General features: G+C 35.9%; 1 protein-coding gene across 1 annotated transcript in view; it reads right to left on the bottom strand.

Annotated features, from left to right (window-relative positions):
* PLCE1 (phospholipase C epsilon 1) overlaps positions 1-15,282 on the bottom strand; it is a 121,325-nt gene extending 106,043 nt beyond the window's left edge. Inside the window, exon 1 of the mRNA XM_030488163.1 lies at positions 14,019-15,282. Coding sequence (XP_030344023.1) covers positions 14,019-15,203 — 1,185 coding nt within the window. The 5' untranslated portion in view covers positions 15,204-15,282. The remainder of the gene's footprint in view (positions 1-14,018) is intronic.
* Positions 15,283-16,277: the final 995 nt, after the last annotated feature.

Consider the following 16,277-nt stretch of genomic DNA (forward strand, 5'->3'; position numbering starts at 1 on the left):
AATTCAAGCAGGAAACACAAAATAGAATTTCTTTTACTTCCTTCATTCTTACGCAAGTCTTGTGTTAATACATGCAAAGGATCAACCGCTGGACCACATGTGTTAACAGACATACTAGTAAGGAGATCCTCTAACTACAGAAGACCAAATGAAAGAGGAAATCGGGTAATGCTCTTTAATAAGCAGATGTGCTACAGAAAAACTGGTATCAGTGACTTGCTTATAGTGTTTGTTTGCTTATACAATATATGTTAAAAATTTAAAAAGTACAAAAATTAAAAATGCAGAATGTTCAGCAGCAACAACACTGCTGTCTTACAAAAACAGTGTGGTTTCAAATTTCCAGTTAATAACTTGTCAGTACTTAATCTGTTTTTAAGTTAATAGGCCTTTCTTCTTGGGGAAAAAAAAAGAAAAATCATGAGGCAAATAAACAGAAGAAAAAAGAATAAGGTTTTCAATGTTGCACAATAATGATTTATCTGTTCTAGACAAATACACCCCAAACTACTTATTTTCTCTCAACGGTAACCTTCACAATTTATTAAGAAGTTGTTTCCCAGTCTTAAGTGGTCTGGAAGACTTTAATGTCTTAACATTTTGGCCTGACAGCTTTCCAGATACTCAAAAATGAGTATCTGGAAAACCTGAACTTGTTTTACTATCCTGCAGGCTCGCTGTGCCATCCAGCCCCTGCTCACCTAGCAGCTGCTCCTGATCCCAAGTACAGCTGTGGGATTCCCTCCCAAGCAGCTGGAACTGACACAGACACAAAGGGCACAGACAGAAGCTCTAGGATGTGATTCAGGACAAGCGTAAGAGAAGCAGCTCAGGTATGCCAACAGGAGGCATTTTCCTTTTCCCCCGGACATGAAATGGTGGATGTGGAGGGGGTGTGACCTCCTGCAATATACTCCGCCCAGGTCTGCAAGGTTTTAGCAAACCATAGGTTTAGTGGGGTTGCACCCTGGGCTTCAATGCTCTCGGGCTACTCACAGTGTTGAAAGAAATCACCATGCCTGACAAGAAGGCCATAGCAAAGAAGGCAGCAATTTAAAATCTGAAGTTGAAAGTTACCTACACTGCAGGATGCAGGGCAGAGGAGAAGGAGGCAATGAAACAGGACGATATCGACATGGCTGGGGCAGAGGCATAAGTCTGACTACAGGATGATGATACAATTCTTATAGGGCTTTTCATTTTAACTTCTCTTTTAAAACTACAGTTAATGTCAACTTTTCTCCTGTTCTCCACCAAAAAAAAAAAAAAAAGTTATGGTCTAGATTATCTTAGATATGCGCCAATACAGTATTTATCAACAGAACATGAAGCAAATCATCTCATCTCTGTCAAAAACTACAACATTTGATCCAGCTAAATCATGGACTCAGTTATAGGTTTCCAAGCTGTGGTGCACATACTATTAATGATACACAAATGTCACCTAAGCAACCAAACAACTCTTCTTTCATGTGCATGTTAAGTACTGCTGCTAACATGATAATGGTAATAGATGAGCAAGCTAAATTTGGGAGCTCTGCCCCTCCTCTCTGGGAGAGAGATGGACTCAGGAGATCAACAGCAGTGCAAAATTTTCTGATATGCCTCATCTTAGTCTTCTAAGAAACTGTTATTCTAAGCTTCCCAAAATGAAGTTTCACTCTATTTCATTACTTATTTTTATTTATTGCCCAAATAAGAATTTGAAACTTATTTTTATCAAACTTGACACTCAGTAACTCTGCTTGCAGATTTTAAGTTTTTAAACTAACAACTATTTTTTAAAAGCATGTTATTTTCATCAGATATTTTCCGTAGCAGAAAATATTCCTGGAAAAAAACTCAAAACTATAAAACATAATCTAATTAAAAACCCAAGAAGCCAGCAAAATAGCCCAACTACAGAGCCTTGCCACACATGCTTGGCCCTCTCACACCATGTCTTGCCAGTATGCTTCAGTACATAATGGTTTAGAAATCAAATGATGACTAATAATCTCTCTCCAAATTCTATTGATTTTCTTTGTATTTCTACTTGAAAGTGCAATCAAATACAACTTTATACATAACCATTATACTATTAGCACTAGTTTATGTATGTCTTAGTTCCACCGAAAAACAGCAAAAACTTGAGTTCTGATTCAGTTAGGAAATAAGACTTTGTTGGGTTTTGCTCTCTCTATTTTTAAAGTCCCCAAACTCAAAGGACTCTGTGCCAACTCTTTTATTTTCCTTCCAAGCTCTTCATAGAACGCTGGCTCTTTTTCATCAGTTCTTTCAGTTAACTACCTTTCATATCTCGTCACAAATTCTACCTAGTACTGTTAAATCAGTTTCCACTTCTTTTACTTAAGGAAAAAGGTTTTTTTGGGTTTTGTTCTCTTGGATCCAGTGAGTCACAACCACATGTATATGTTCTGTGAACCTGGTTTCATCTTGTCTGTTGTTTTCCTTGTGTTTCTTTGCAGACTGGAGAAATTTAAATTAAGTAAGGATCAGAGGAATCTGGTCAGTAATGCTTAAGAACTAATTAGAAACGACTTCTTTTCCTGATGAGTACAACAGGGAAAAAAGTTACAAATCTACTATTCTCTATGATAGTTTGATGAAATGAGTATTTAACTTCAACCAAAAATACCAACTCTCTTGGAAAGTCAACTGCAGTCTAAGAGTGTAATACCTCGGCCAGGTGCAATCAGTTGTCCAATGTGAAGTTTAAATGCTGTTTACTGACCTTTACTAGGGAAAAAAAAAAAATCCCCACAAAGAACACGGAAAGGAAGAAGGCCCCAAAAAAGGCTAAAAATTAATCATAATAGCTATAAATGGTACAGGTGTCTCTCTCGGGGCAAACCCATTCCAGGGCGCCCGGCCCTTCACAAAGAAAAGAGAACTCTCCCCGGGGCTCCTGCCGGCTTCTCCAGGATCGGTTGCATCAACACACTTCTTGTATTACTTACTTTTTTTTTTTTTCCTTTTTTATTGACTCTCCCTGGTTTGTAAACTTCTTCTTAAAGTCCAAGTTCAAAAACCCCCCATAAACAGAACAAAACAGAATAATTATTTCATGTTCTACAAATGTTTTTGCTCAGAGAGATAAGAACCAAGCAGTCAGAAAGGGAAAGGCAAAATAATAAACCATGCGTGAGCACCCAAAACCACTGGAATCAAAGTGGTAAACCATGTGTGAACACCCAGGACCACTGGTATTCTACTCGAGAAGACATTTCAAAAGGAACAGTAAGTAGAAAAAAACGGAAGAGAAAGAGCAGTGTTGTTCTTTCAAAGGTGGCTGCAGTACAACAAGGAAGGACAATCTCCCATATATACTGTGGACTGTAAAACTGAGGACATAATATACTGTAGACCTACTCTTTGTGAGATAGACCTAAGCAGCTCCTCTCAAGCATAGTAATTTCAAGTATCTGTTCAAAGTTCTGGAGAAGTTAGAAACATAGCTGTGAATCAACATCATAGACTGTGGAATTGATGTTTTTACTCCACAGAGGCCTGCAGGGAGCTGCCACACTGGTACAACGAGCTCATGGTACAGGAGCTCATACATAAAATTGTATGAGCTCAGCAAAGCTGGATGTAAAGAGAAGCAGGAGTGCCCACTAAGACCACACAACTGCATGAAGAAGGAACTACAGCCTTAACTTTTAGACTTGGCTGAAGAAAAAAAATACTATCTAGCAGTAGAGAGCTAAAAGGAAATATATTGAGAAGTTTTTTAATGTGTGAAAGACTGAAAGATAAAGGAGGGTCCATAAAGACCACCAGTGTAGGGAATAGTAAGCAAGCTGAAGGTAAATTCAAGAATGGCACTAAGGAACAAGAGCAGACAGCTATTGATAGGCTTAAGTAAAAAGAGCAAACCTAGTTAGGAGTTATAAAAAAATAGTTTTCAAGAGGGAAGAGGAACTCTCTTCCCTTCCCTTCACAGAATTTAATGAGAAACCCCATGGAGACTTGTGAGGCCAGGAAGCCTACAAGGAGAGAGCAGATCTTGGAGTCATCCACCAAAAGGAATCTGGGGAGAAGGACCCTAGAAAAGCCATCAGGAAAAGGACACAGTGCAAGCTGCAGGGTGAGTCTTTTTCAAATGGCAACAGTGGGACCATACCCCGAGGTAAATGCTATTAAGGCTGGCATTTGTAGAAGTCTGCAGGGCCCTAAAAATCATATGGGATGCGGCCTATAAATGGGTAAAGATAAAAAACAGTTGAGGGATACAGCACCTTGTCCGGGGGAGCAAATGCATGTTCTAAGGTTCTGCAGCTGGGACCTTCACCACAGACCAACGCCCAGCTCTTCCTCTGCTACTCACTGATAAGAAACTCAGTGACCTAACACGTAAGGAGTATTTAAAGCCTTCAGTCCAGGGAGAATCCCTGGCCATTGGAGTCAACATGCTGTCAACTGTCTCTGTGTGCTTTTCTATCGTGCCAGAGAGTGCAGACTAAATAAGATCTGACCAGTTAGCTCACAGGGAGGACTAAAGAAGAGCAAGGACAGGTGATGCTAGATGTCATAGGACAGCCTGCTACACTAGGACAAAAAAAGAAAGGTCAACAACTGATCCTTCCACAATCCTACAGTGACAATCTCAGTTCTGAAGACAGAGGGCAATACTTTCATTACTCTCTATGTAAACACCTTTCAAATTAGTAAATAACACATTTAAAGTCCCTGAAGAAAGATGTCTCAAGCCAGGACAAAACACAGCTGCTATCTGTGTGGATGTGAAGTAAATTCACCACAAAAAAACAGAAATGGTGTACTGCACGAGACAGTCCTAATAGACAGGTAATATACCAATTCTTCCCCAGTAAACCTGCCCTCCTTTATTTTGCAAAAATACATGTACAAACTCAGTTCTAGAACTCCAAGATAGTTTGTATATTACAAAAATGATCATATCCTCTATCCAAATCAGTCCAAAAACCAGGGAGGGAGGGTTGAAGAGGACAAATATGATGTAATGGCCAGGTCATTATGCAGACCACAGATCAATCAAAATATTATCTCACAAACATAAATATTTGGAACTGCTTGAAAAATTCCATCACACACACACAAATTCCCACACAAAGCTTCATCCTAGTATTTCCGAAGCTGGATTAATTTTCCTGTACCAAATGAGCAACCTGAGTAGCAAAAGCTTTGTAATCTATGAAACATCCAGGTACAGCAAACAATAATTCATCTTCTGAATTCCACCATAACTTTATTTGTAATGGTGTCCAACTTATTTGTTTTATTCTTCCATCATTTTTTAAAGGTAATTTTGATTCTGAAACAAACCATTGATGCATTTATCTCCTTGGCAGCTGAACCACTGGGAGGAAAAACAGGAAACAGCTGGTCAAAGCTAAAGTGTGAAGAGAAATGTGTTCAAAATTAAAAAAAAAAAAAAAAAAAAAAAAAAAATATTACTCAAAACTGATCATTGTTTGCAAAGGCTGGATTTGCGGGTTTTACAAACCAATGGCAAAGAAACACTGCAAGCTAAACTAAATATGCAATGATTCAGAAACATCTGCTAAAGATGAAAGCCTAAAGATCTCTGTTGCTCAAAAGCAGCATTCAAATTATTACAAAAGTCCATCTCCAATCTGTTGGTTAAAGAAAAAAAAAAAAAAAGAAACGAAATAAAGACCTCCATTTCTGGAATGCTAGAGAATAAGAAAATTAATACACTGCTGGTTTAAATATGATCCATGTTATATTTCATGCCTGTTGACAACCTCTGCCTATCTCTCCTACAGCCTCAACCTGTTGAGTGACTTGGTGCTAACAGACCAAAGCCTCCTTTATGCTGATGGCAAATCTCTGGATGGCAATGAAATGTTCACATAGCAAAAGATTTTGCACTCCTGTAGTTCTCCCTGTATTTCAAATAAGATAAGTTACAAAAGGACACAAAGGTAAGCCAGAATACTAGTTAATATCATAAAAGGGAAATATTCTGAATGTTCATGAAATAATATTTTTCCCTTTAAAATACATACATTTCCACAGACAAGCCACCTAGTACAGTCCCAAAATTGCAAACAATAGACATGAAGTTAAATGTTATGGTTCCCAAGGCAACCATAATGTGCTCATATAAGTAAGATAACTCTCATATGCACAGGGTCAGAACTGAAACGAACTCAAGTTTGTAGCATGATGCTCTAAGTCTGAAAAGTTACTCAAGATAAATTCCTAATTTAAAACAGAAGAGGTTGATGACAGTTTTCTCTCAGGGGTCATCTTCTTGATCCAACCCACAACCACATTTAGAAAAATTCTCCATGGTTCAGATACACTCTTATGTTTCTTCTGAATGATAAGCTATTCAGAATTATCATTCAGACCTTTATTCAGCCTAGAAGTATCTCGGTGTTGATTGGCTACATACATTAAAAAAAACAAAAACAAAATACAAAACAACCAACTTGTTCTTATGCATGTAACTCTAAAATTACCAAATATTAACAGCTGGAACGGTGGGAAAATATGGGGGTTTTCCCCCCACTGGTAATTGAGAATATGTCTCTTCTGCAGACTACAGTGCAGCACACAGCTACTAAGCCTGTTGAGATAAAAGAAAAAATATAGCCACAGCATATGGAAAGTGTTTGGGAGAAGTTTATCTTCTCCAAAACCTGAGTGAGCTCACTAACAACTGACTGTCTCTAAGTCTATAAAACAGATGAGATCATCACTTGTTTGTAAAACAGCTAGGACAACAGATTCAAGTCCAGAAGTACAGCTTACACGAACAGTAAATAATAGCATATGCAACTAAAGGGTACTGAAGGAAGTTCTACATATCAAGTTAATGATCCCACCTGAATTATTTTATAATGCATTATACTTATTTATATAGGCAATATTTCTAGTTTAAAACTATAGTTTTAAAAACGCTTAAAATAAGTTTGTCATATTAAAACTATCTCTATTAAAATGTTTGACGTAAAATTATGCTTCCCTTGAAGCCAACAGCTCCATTTTGCACATGCTTCTTTTTCACCCTCCAAGTAACCTTCTCCCAGTAAGGGATTTTCAATAGATTACAACACGACCAGGATTTCACCCATTCTCTCAGACTTGAAGGGAATTCCTAAATACTTTAAGAACTAAGACTGCTGTAACATGAAACCAGAGCAGCTAATAATACACCCTTTGTTTTGCCCGCACTTTACTAATGAAGGTCTGTTTGTGTTGTGGTTTCTTGAAAACAATTTTTACAGTGTCAGAAGAATAAAATAAAAATAGTCATTAAGAATATACAAGAATCACTTTTAATCATCTTAAAAGAAGCTCACATTATTGGATTCAAAGTCCAAATCGTAGCAGCAGTCAACAGGCTGTTTCCAGTTACTGGAAAACCTAAGGGGAGGGGAGGAGAAATTAAATCTTCTATTTTCACAACAGTTAATTAGATTATTCAGAGTCCTGCAACAAGTGCATGTGCTGATTTCAAGAACAAACTTTTTCATTGCTGTTGCACGTTTCCATGCTATGACTCTCATACTCAGCTAGGGGATTGATGGCTGCATCTCAATAGTGACGCTTCAATCCCAGTTCAAAAATTATTATATCTGGTTACCGTTCAAAATATTCAAAAAATAGAAACTTTCACTCAATTTGCAGGACAATATGAGCACTGTCTGATACATGTGTTTTGTGGTAAAGAATAGCTTTTAACTGTATAATTTTCTAGTGAAATTACTAGGTGAATAAAAAAAACAGAAAAAAAGAAAAAAAGAAGTGGCTACAAATGCCAGGGCTGAACTTTCATATTTCCAGTGCTGTCCCACTTCCGACATTCCTGATGAAAGCTGTATGCTGTCACACTGCCCTGAGTCATGCTGGTTCCAACTGCTGCACTGATGTAATTAGCTTTGGTTGGTGTGGGAGCACCCTCAGAGCTCTCCTGTCCCTTGATACTCCAGCTCATATGCACTTGGATGGTACCTAACAGCTGTATTATGTTCAATTGTTATTCCTTTTTTTAAGCTGTCACCAGTCTGTACCTTCAAGCAAAATTCTTTGTGACCAGAGGCTCATAACTACACTATATAAAATCACTTTTCACACGGAAACCAAATAGCCTCATATCTTACGGAGGATGCCTTAGATATTGTGGCAAGTATAATTTTACAGTAGAGATTTTTCCTGTAAGTCCTTGAAAGTTCATACTGATAAGATATATGACTACCAATGGCTGTCAACCCAACTTTTTTTAAAAAAGATCTTGAAAGACTGTAGAAAAGCAAGATAAATTAAAATGTATATAACATCTCATAAATTCACATTTTAATTATTCACACACCAACAAAGTGATCTTTATATGGCATAGTTTCTATTCACTCATACCAGAGGAAGCAACCCAAACTTTTCAACAGTTCATATAGGTAATGGAGATAACTTAGTTTCAACTGAGAAAGAATTTAGAAGAGTGTCCAACTCTAACACTTTAAAATGAACACTTTAATGTGCTGCAGGGAGATTTTCTAAAACAGATCTTCATGCTTCTTTACAGTTAATGAACAGTCACTAGAAGGGAAGTCAGAAAATGTGGAAAAACTGAAGGCATAATATATTGCTCTTGCCAAGACTCCCACACTATTGGCTCTAAATACCTAAGTGTGCTCACAGCTAAAACTTATTGTTCATAATTTGGCCCCAAATTGTTAAAGCTATAAGGCAACTACAAAATAATACAAAGTATTAAGATATTTATCTCTAACTCTATCACACATTATGGTAATAAAACTGACTACTTCTACAAACAGAGGGTAAATTTGCTGGTTTTAAAGCTAGCCTTTAAAAATGGGGTAACTTAACCCAAAGCAAATATAAGTATAGAGCTTCATTTAACAAAGTTCAATTTATTTTTACAGCACTTACTGAAGGGAAAACATAATTTCATGCCTATTTGGCTTTTCTTCTGCTTCCCTGATTTTTTTTCCAAATAGTCAATTTCACTCATGAACTTTTTTCTTTAAACAAAAGACTGCAACTCTTTTGCATAAGAAAAAAAGAACACAGGGTCCAGGTAAAACAAAAACCAGCTCATCCAAACCTACTGACTACTTTAACACGTGAACATAAACCTTTACGTCCAAGAACATGATAATGTTAGCAACAGGCAAACTATTCATGCTCAGTCAGATTAAAAATTATTGTTAGAGTGGAGGAGAACACTAACCACTTACAGATTATTTGCTTTTTTATTATTTTCTATATGTTTTTTTTTTTCCCTGTAAATTCCTTTCAGCGTGTTGGAGTAGAAATTTTATTTCAAAATAGAAAACCAAAAAATCTCAACCTCCAAATCTGTCTGTAATCCACAACATAGCATTGCAAACTATTATTTTTTTAATAGAAGTACAAGTATAGCATTAACTTTAGCATAAAGAGCAGTGTTACATTTTAGATATGCATGCAAAACTGCAAGGGAAGAGAGTAAAAGTCGATTTAAAGAATTGATCTTTTTAAATATGCAGCAAGAAGCAAAAACCTGTGGGAAAACTACATAATCCTAACAGAAACATGATATCACAGCAAATCTAGACCTGAAATTCCTATAGAAACAATTAAAAACAACAGTTTTTAAAGAAGTGAAAGCCTATAAGAATTTAATTTTTTTAGGCTGCTTTGTGGGTTGTGAATCTCACAAAGTTTGGCAGGATAACTTCACTAATACGACTCTTATTGTGATTTCATGTAGCCACTCCATCAAGCTTTGCGTCTGGTCTAACTAAATAAGATCCTCTGAGTGAAACACAGCACATACACAAGGACTCTTATGCTTATTATTATCATTAGCACAGAGGGTAAGTGAGATACTTTCAAGTTTTTGATTCACTTCTTAAGAATAAACATAGGCTTCGTCATTATATAAATTCTGTTTTGAATACACTGGAAAAATGTATCTTCCAAGATACTGCTAGATAAAAAAAAGAGAACTATACTATTCATTCTGACAAAATATTTACAATAAAACATTACAATTAATCAGACACCTAAGAAAAGCTACCAAAAAAAAAAAAAAAAAAAGTTCTTCTGAACATACAGCAGTACTAACACTTTCTTTGTTCATAAACACGCATTTGATGGAAAGTGCTCTGTAGTTAATTAGTGTAACTGGTTGTCAAAACAGTCAAAGCAGATGCTATTTCAATGACTGACAGTGGAAATAACATCTGCTCAATCTAGCCATATTTTCAGAAACGCCAAGAAAGCATACAACATAAAGATACATTGACTAGTGTTGCTGATACAACTCTGTCAGGGAGTGGTTGCAGGGGGAGGATATTGAGCTCTCTATAGGTTCAGAATTAAAATTAGCATTTATATTAATTACATAATATTAATTTTAATTCTAAATACATTCAGAATTAGTAATCGATTTAAGCCAAAAAAAACCCTCAATTATCTATTAAACAGAAACCTATTTGTGCCTGGCTCCGTTTCCTTCAAAATATTATCCAAGATGACTATTTTAGATATCACATTAATAAAACAGGATAGTAAATCTTTTTTACCTCCAAATCTTTTTTCTCTTCTTAACTCTTTGTTAACAGATAACACTATCTGACTATAGCTCAACTTCATGGAAATAAAGAAATTCTACTACAAGCTTTCTACATTATCCATGCATAATCAAAACCCCTTGCATTATATTGATTTTATGCATGAATCATAAAAACACTATGGACAGTACATGGAAAAAATACCTGATGCTAACAAATGCTGAAGTACTATACCAACTCATTAAATTAACTATAAAACAGGCCTCCATGACAAATGTCACCTCAAATCTAATAAAACCATTATTCTATCTGGAACAGATGAGGGGGCAATTAAGTTTTTTAAATTGTTGCTTTATTAGAATTTGGCATTTCAGTAGCACCTTAGCAGCTATGAAGAGTGGAAGATATACTACTGTACTAACTTCTATCTGAACAGAGTTAAGCAAGCTAGCAGAATTCTTGCTTCTTAAAGCTCAACTACCAGCATCAGGAATGTAATGACACAGCAAAGATGGTACTGACGCCTACAAAATAAGCTTAACTAAAGAATTCAGCTATTATGCGTTGCAACTATGTTATTGCAGCTGTCATCTGGAGATCTTGAGGTCACTTACCTGGTTTGAGAGAATCACCCTGCAGTAGTCTATTGAGCTGCTCAGATTTATTATCTTAGTCAATATTACACTACCAGCACCACAGAAACACCGTATCAGGAAAAAAAGAAATGTGCATCAGCACTGTGAACCTAACATGTCATAGACACAGATGGGTCAATGACCCCAGAAACTCTGACTTTTGTAATTAGCCAGATTGCTAATATCATGCAGCTGAGATGAGCCCAAGTAGTGGACACACTGCGCCAGGCTAAGCAAAGCCAGCACCAGAGCTTGCGCTCTCATTTTTTGTTTCTTTCCATTTGCAACATCTTTAATATGCACTAATGTGAGGAGCTTGCACTGTTCCAACAGAGACAAGCAAATTTCTCATTAATAGATGCAACAGCCATGTTACACACATCCATCTGATAAGGGCAAGTACTGCACTGTATGTAGCCACAAAAACTACATGCAAAATTAGAAAAAACATTCTGCATAAAGATCTTCTTTCTTCATACAACACATACACTAAGTCCAGAGCAGAGGAGTCTAAATCTGCATATACAATATCTATAAACAGTAATTATATGCTACATTAAAATATAAAAAGTAATCATATGCTACATTAAAATATATAATATTTAATGTATTTTCTGTATAATGCAAAGCCGCAGTCCCACCTTCCTATGCAGGGAAAGAAAAAAGAAAAACTTATTCATCAAGACAACAGTCCTGTGCCTTTCCTTTATTAGCACTAGAATTTTTATGTAAGGGATATGCACAAATGAGACCCACATTTTCCTACTTAAAACATAAAGGTCTCTATTGTTCCATGTTACACCAGTACTGCTATGAAAACTTAATTTCTCCAACTTTTTTTTCTCCTTGAAGAACAGAACTACTGTTCGCTTAGCTGTTCCAAACAGAATGCATGCTCAAAGGGTGAGATAAGGGGAAAGAAAGAACAAATTGCCACATTCATTTACTACTTTCTCCTTCTTCCTTTGATTATTAGCATGAAAGCTTCCTACAAAGGCTCATAACTCATTAAATTATTTTAACCCAGTGCATATGCTCAACAGATCCATATATTTGTCAAACCTACTGTGAGTTAATGTCTATGTTTGTGTAAAAACCATCTATAATGCTAATATTATAAACCATAAACACAAAAATATTATTGCAGAAATAATATTTGACACTAAAATAACAAATAATGCTAAGAATGCTTGATGCACATCACACATAAAGAGATTAAATACAGAGGTTGATAAGAAAAATATCTGCAGTCACCACCTGGAAGAAAAAAAGACTTAGAATCATGTAGTTTTAAACTTTTTCTGACCATGAGAAAACATTCTGTGCACTGTAATTACACAAAGTGCTTTACTGTCCCTGTTAAACTTTTGCCCATGTGTAGACAGAACTTGTCCTATTTAATTATTCAATGTCCTATTTAAATAATTATTTAAATAATTATTCACTACTGCATTTATTTCCGAGTTTTCTATATGTACTACAAAAAAATCTTCAAATCAAAGTCCTCACCCCCAAAACGCGGTACATTCAGTGTTATGCAGCAGTGGTGGAAAGTGGTAAAACAGGCATTCATGTTACAAGCTAAGAAACTCAAGTCAAATTGATAACACCCCAATGAAGAAATCTAAACACATCCTTCCCTTTTCATACCTATGTAAATAAAAATTATGGTAGACCTCAGCTACAAAACACTCTCCCTTCTCTCCCAAATAAGCCTGTAATAAAAAACCAAATGTACTGATCAGATACCATTTTAGGTAAATACATGGTCATGCTCCCTTAATGAGAGCATGACCATGCACCATGCAGCACATGTGCTGTACCAGAAAATTCGTACTTGAGTATCACAATAATGAACAGCAAAACAAAGTTTGCAACCTAGTACGAAAACCTGACAAACACATGTTCATGAAACTCTTCAATCAACTGATTAAAAGGAAAAAACACTAAGTTCTAGAAGGACATGGGGATAGGCACAATTGTCATGGAGCCCCTGAGCCACCAAGTCCACTCTTCCATTATCACTGACAAAATTTCATATAATCCTTTTCATTAATTTTAGGGTTAGATTTGATGCTCTTAAAGGTCTTTTCCAACCTTTCCCTCATAGAACCTAAATGATTTTATGATGCTATACAAGCCAGTTTTCCTTCATTTTAGTCCTACTGAAAACTGTTGCAGAGTTTGAGCACTAACTGCAAGAAATTTCTTCCAGTTTTCTACCCACATTTATTAAGGATGTGCTATCTTATTTTTACAATGATAATTCATGCATTCAGTATTTCATTCTAAACTTAGAATTTTTTGTATTATCTAATTTAAGATAATACAAATCAGGGCACTATAGGCACATTAATACATGTTATTCAACTATTACATGTTTTTTTTAATTATTTGCAAGTGTTGAGGCATTGTAAATATCTGCAATTTGGGGAAAATACCACGCTTTCTTACAACAAAATTTTTCACTGTAATCTAATACTGACACTTATTTTACACAATTTATTTAACAGAATTATTATACCATTAATATATCCATCAAATCTATACTTTGTATAATATGTATGTATATACACACATATGTATACATTTTATACAGATATAGAATTTTACCTTTTACTTCATACCTATTTTATGAAAATTAATTTTAAAGGATGACAATACATTCTTCTAAAAAACCGTTGTCAACATAAGGTTCAACACAGTTAAGTGAAATATCCTATTCAGTGTTACTAAGCGTTTACTAGTTAAAGGTTTGTTGGGATTTTTTTGAATGTAAAGGTCATCAGGTTATCAAAACATTTACAAAACAAAACCCAAAACAACAAAAACAACACCGTGAAAAGCTTACCTCATACCATAAAGGCTTCTCAAGAAAGGAATTAAATTCCCATTTTATTAAGGTCTGAATTATAGTTAGCTGTTCTGTTGTAATCCTAGAAAGCTTCAAGACACTGTTGTTTCTTCTTTGCTCAACATAATTCCAAGCAACAGTTCCTATGTGCCCTGAAGGTAAAGTCCTAACAATTGCTCTCGTTCCAGTATAAACTGATTTTTTAACCTCTTTGTCATTTTTACAGAATCGTCTTATCAACAATGTAGAACGTTCCTTTTTGCTTCTAAAAATATCCTCTTCCAAATCTTCACAGTTATCGTTACAGTCTTCGAAATGGCTCAGAAAGGGCTTTGAGGGCATTCTTCCAGTAAAGTTATTTCCACAGAAGCTGTGACCTGAGCACGCCACTTTAACCTTCCGTGGTGCTCTTTCCAGACACAAATACTTATCCCTTAAAGTGTCTTCATACAACTGCTGCCCATTTTCATTCTCACAATTATTTGTCAACTCCATTAATCTGCAAGTGCAGGCTAGGGAACCAGTGGTGTTACCATCACCAACACTTACTGGCTGCAAGCAGTCATCCAAAATGAAGCTGCTGTGTAAACTGCACAGAGCTTTTGACATATTCCTTTCACTAGCACAATGAAAGTGAAAAAAGGCCACTTTATCAGTTTCATTGCTGTCATTCTTATTTACTGCTGTCTGGCTTCTCAACGAAGGTCCATTCATTTTCAACCGAATTTCAGCAAGCATGGCTCTTTCCAGTGAAGCAGGAATTCCAGTTTCCAGGCATGCCTCTCCCTCTGCTAAAGGATCACAGGATTTATACAGCTGGCTGCACGGGATATTGCTCTTGTAGTTTTTCTGCACAACGTTACAGTTAATGTTAAGAAATTCCACTGAATCAGGGACGGAGCTGTTCCTCTCCCAGAAGTTTTCATTACTATTGTCATTAGTCGGATTTTCTTTTGCCAGAGAGAATATTTTGGGCACTGAGCCCTGAAGACTTTCTTCTTCAAGTCTGTCTAAGTATGAGAAAGCGTGTGTGGTTTGCCTTCCCGGACTGGCAGCATGTCTTTTTATAACACTGGTGTCCAAAGCATTTTGAGTATTTTCATCTCCAGCTGACTGAGCAGGTATCACTTTACCCTGTACCACAGAGACGCGAACAGATGCTGTCATCTCCTCAGAGGTCATCTTGACACAGTCTTTAATTGCTAGATGTGTACTGGGGATGGGGAAGGGGGCAGGAGGGGAGGGCGCGTTGTCTACCAATCCTCACAGCATGATTTCAGTGTGATAAAAGGTTCCGTGCTAAGTAATTAGGGAACACATGGTAAAATATACATTGACGTTCTTTTTGAACTAGGTTTTAAAAGAAAGTGTATTTTTTGACTGTTGGGCTATCAGGCTTTGCCAACCTTGGATTACTGGCATGAAATACAAACATTTTTAAACCAGCTTTTTACTGTGACATGGCCATTGAGCTTGTCTCTTCCAACAATTACTTCGTCTATCATATGTAGCACACACACTGTTGCCTCAGGTTGTACAAGATGACCAAACACATAATCCATGTCAAAGACACTTCTCCCCATAAGGCATCCACAAATCTGGTTTTCTGTAAAAAAAAAAAAAAAAAAAAAAAATATATATATATATATATATGAAAAGAAAGAAAAAAAAAATTGAACAGAATCCATGCCACAAAATCTACCATCAGAACTACAATAGAAGGTTTGGGGTTTTTTAATGCAAAGAGAATGAACAAAAACCAACAGAAGTTAATTATACAGAGACCTAGAGAATCCCAAAATACACATTTAAATCTGTCTTAAAGTCTCACTTTACAATTTGGGGAAATCACAGTAATGATTTATATATTTAAATAGCTGTCTTCACTTTACTATGGAAAGCTACATGACTGCAGAAAACTAATTTTACTGAAGCTGTAACACTGAAATTGAACATACAGGATATATACAAATAGAAAAAATGAAATGTCTTTTCTATAATTTTTTTGACCTATAGGCAGGATAAGGTAAAATATATCAAAGAATAAAATAATTTTTAAACCTACGCTGTCTTTTAAAAGTAATTATTTTCCTGTTCAGAACTAAATTCTATCACATAAGTGTTTTGGTGTTATGTGGTTTTTGTTTTCATTAAACTTCATGTTGTTACCATGAAATCATGAAGAAAACATAGTATTTTTGCCAGAAGTTTATGACTGAAAAAGCATGAAGGCAGAATAGGGTAAAAGACTGACGT

The sequence above is a fragment of the Strigops habroptila genome, chromosome 5, assembly GCF_004027225.2.
Source record: "Strigops habroptila isolate Jane chromosome 5, bStrHab1.2.pri, whole genome shotgun sequence".
Lineage (NCBI taxonomy): Eukaryota > Metazoa > Chordata > Aves > Psittaciformes > Psittacidae > Strigops > Strigops habroptila.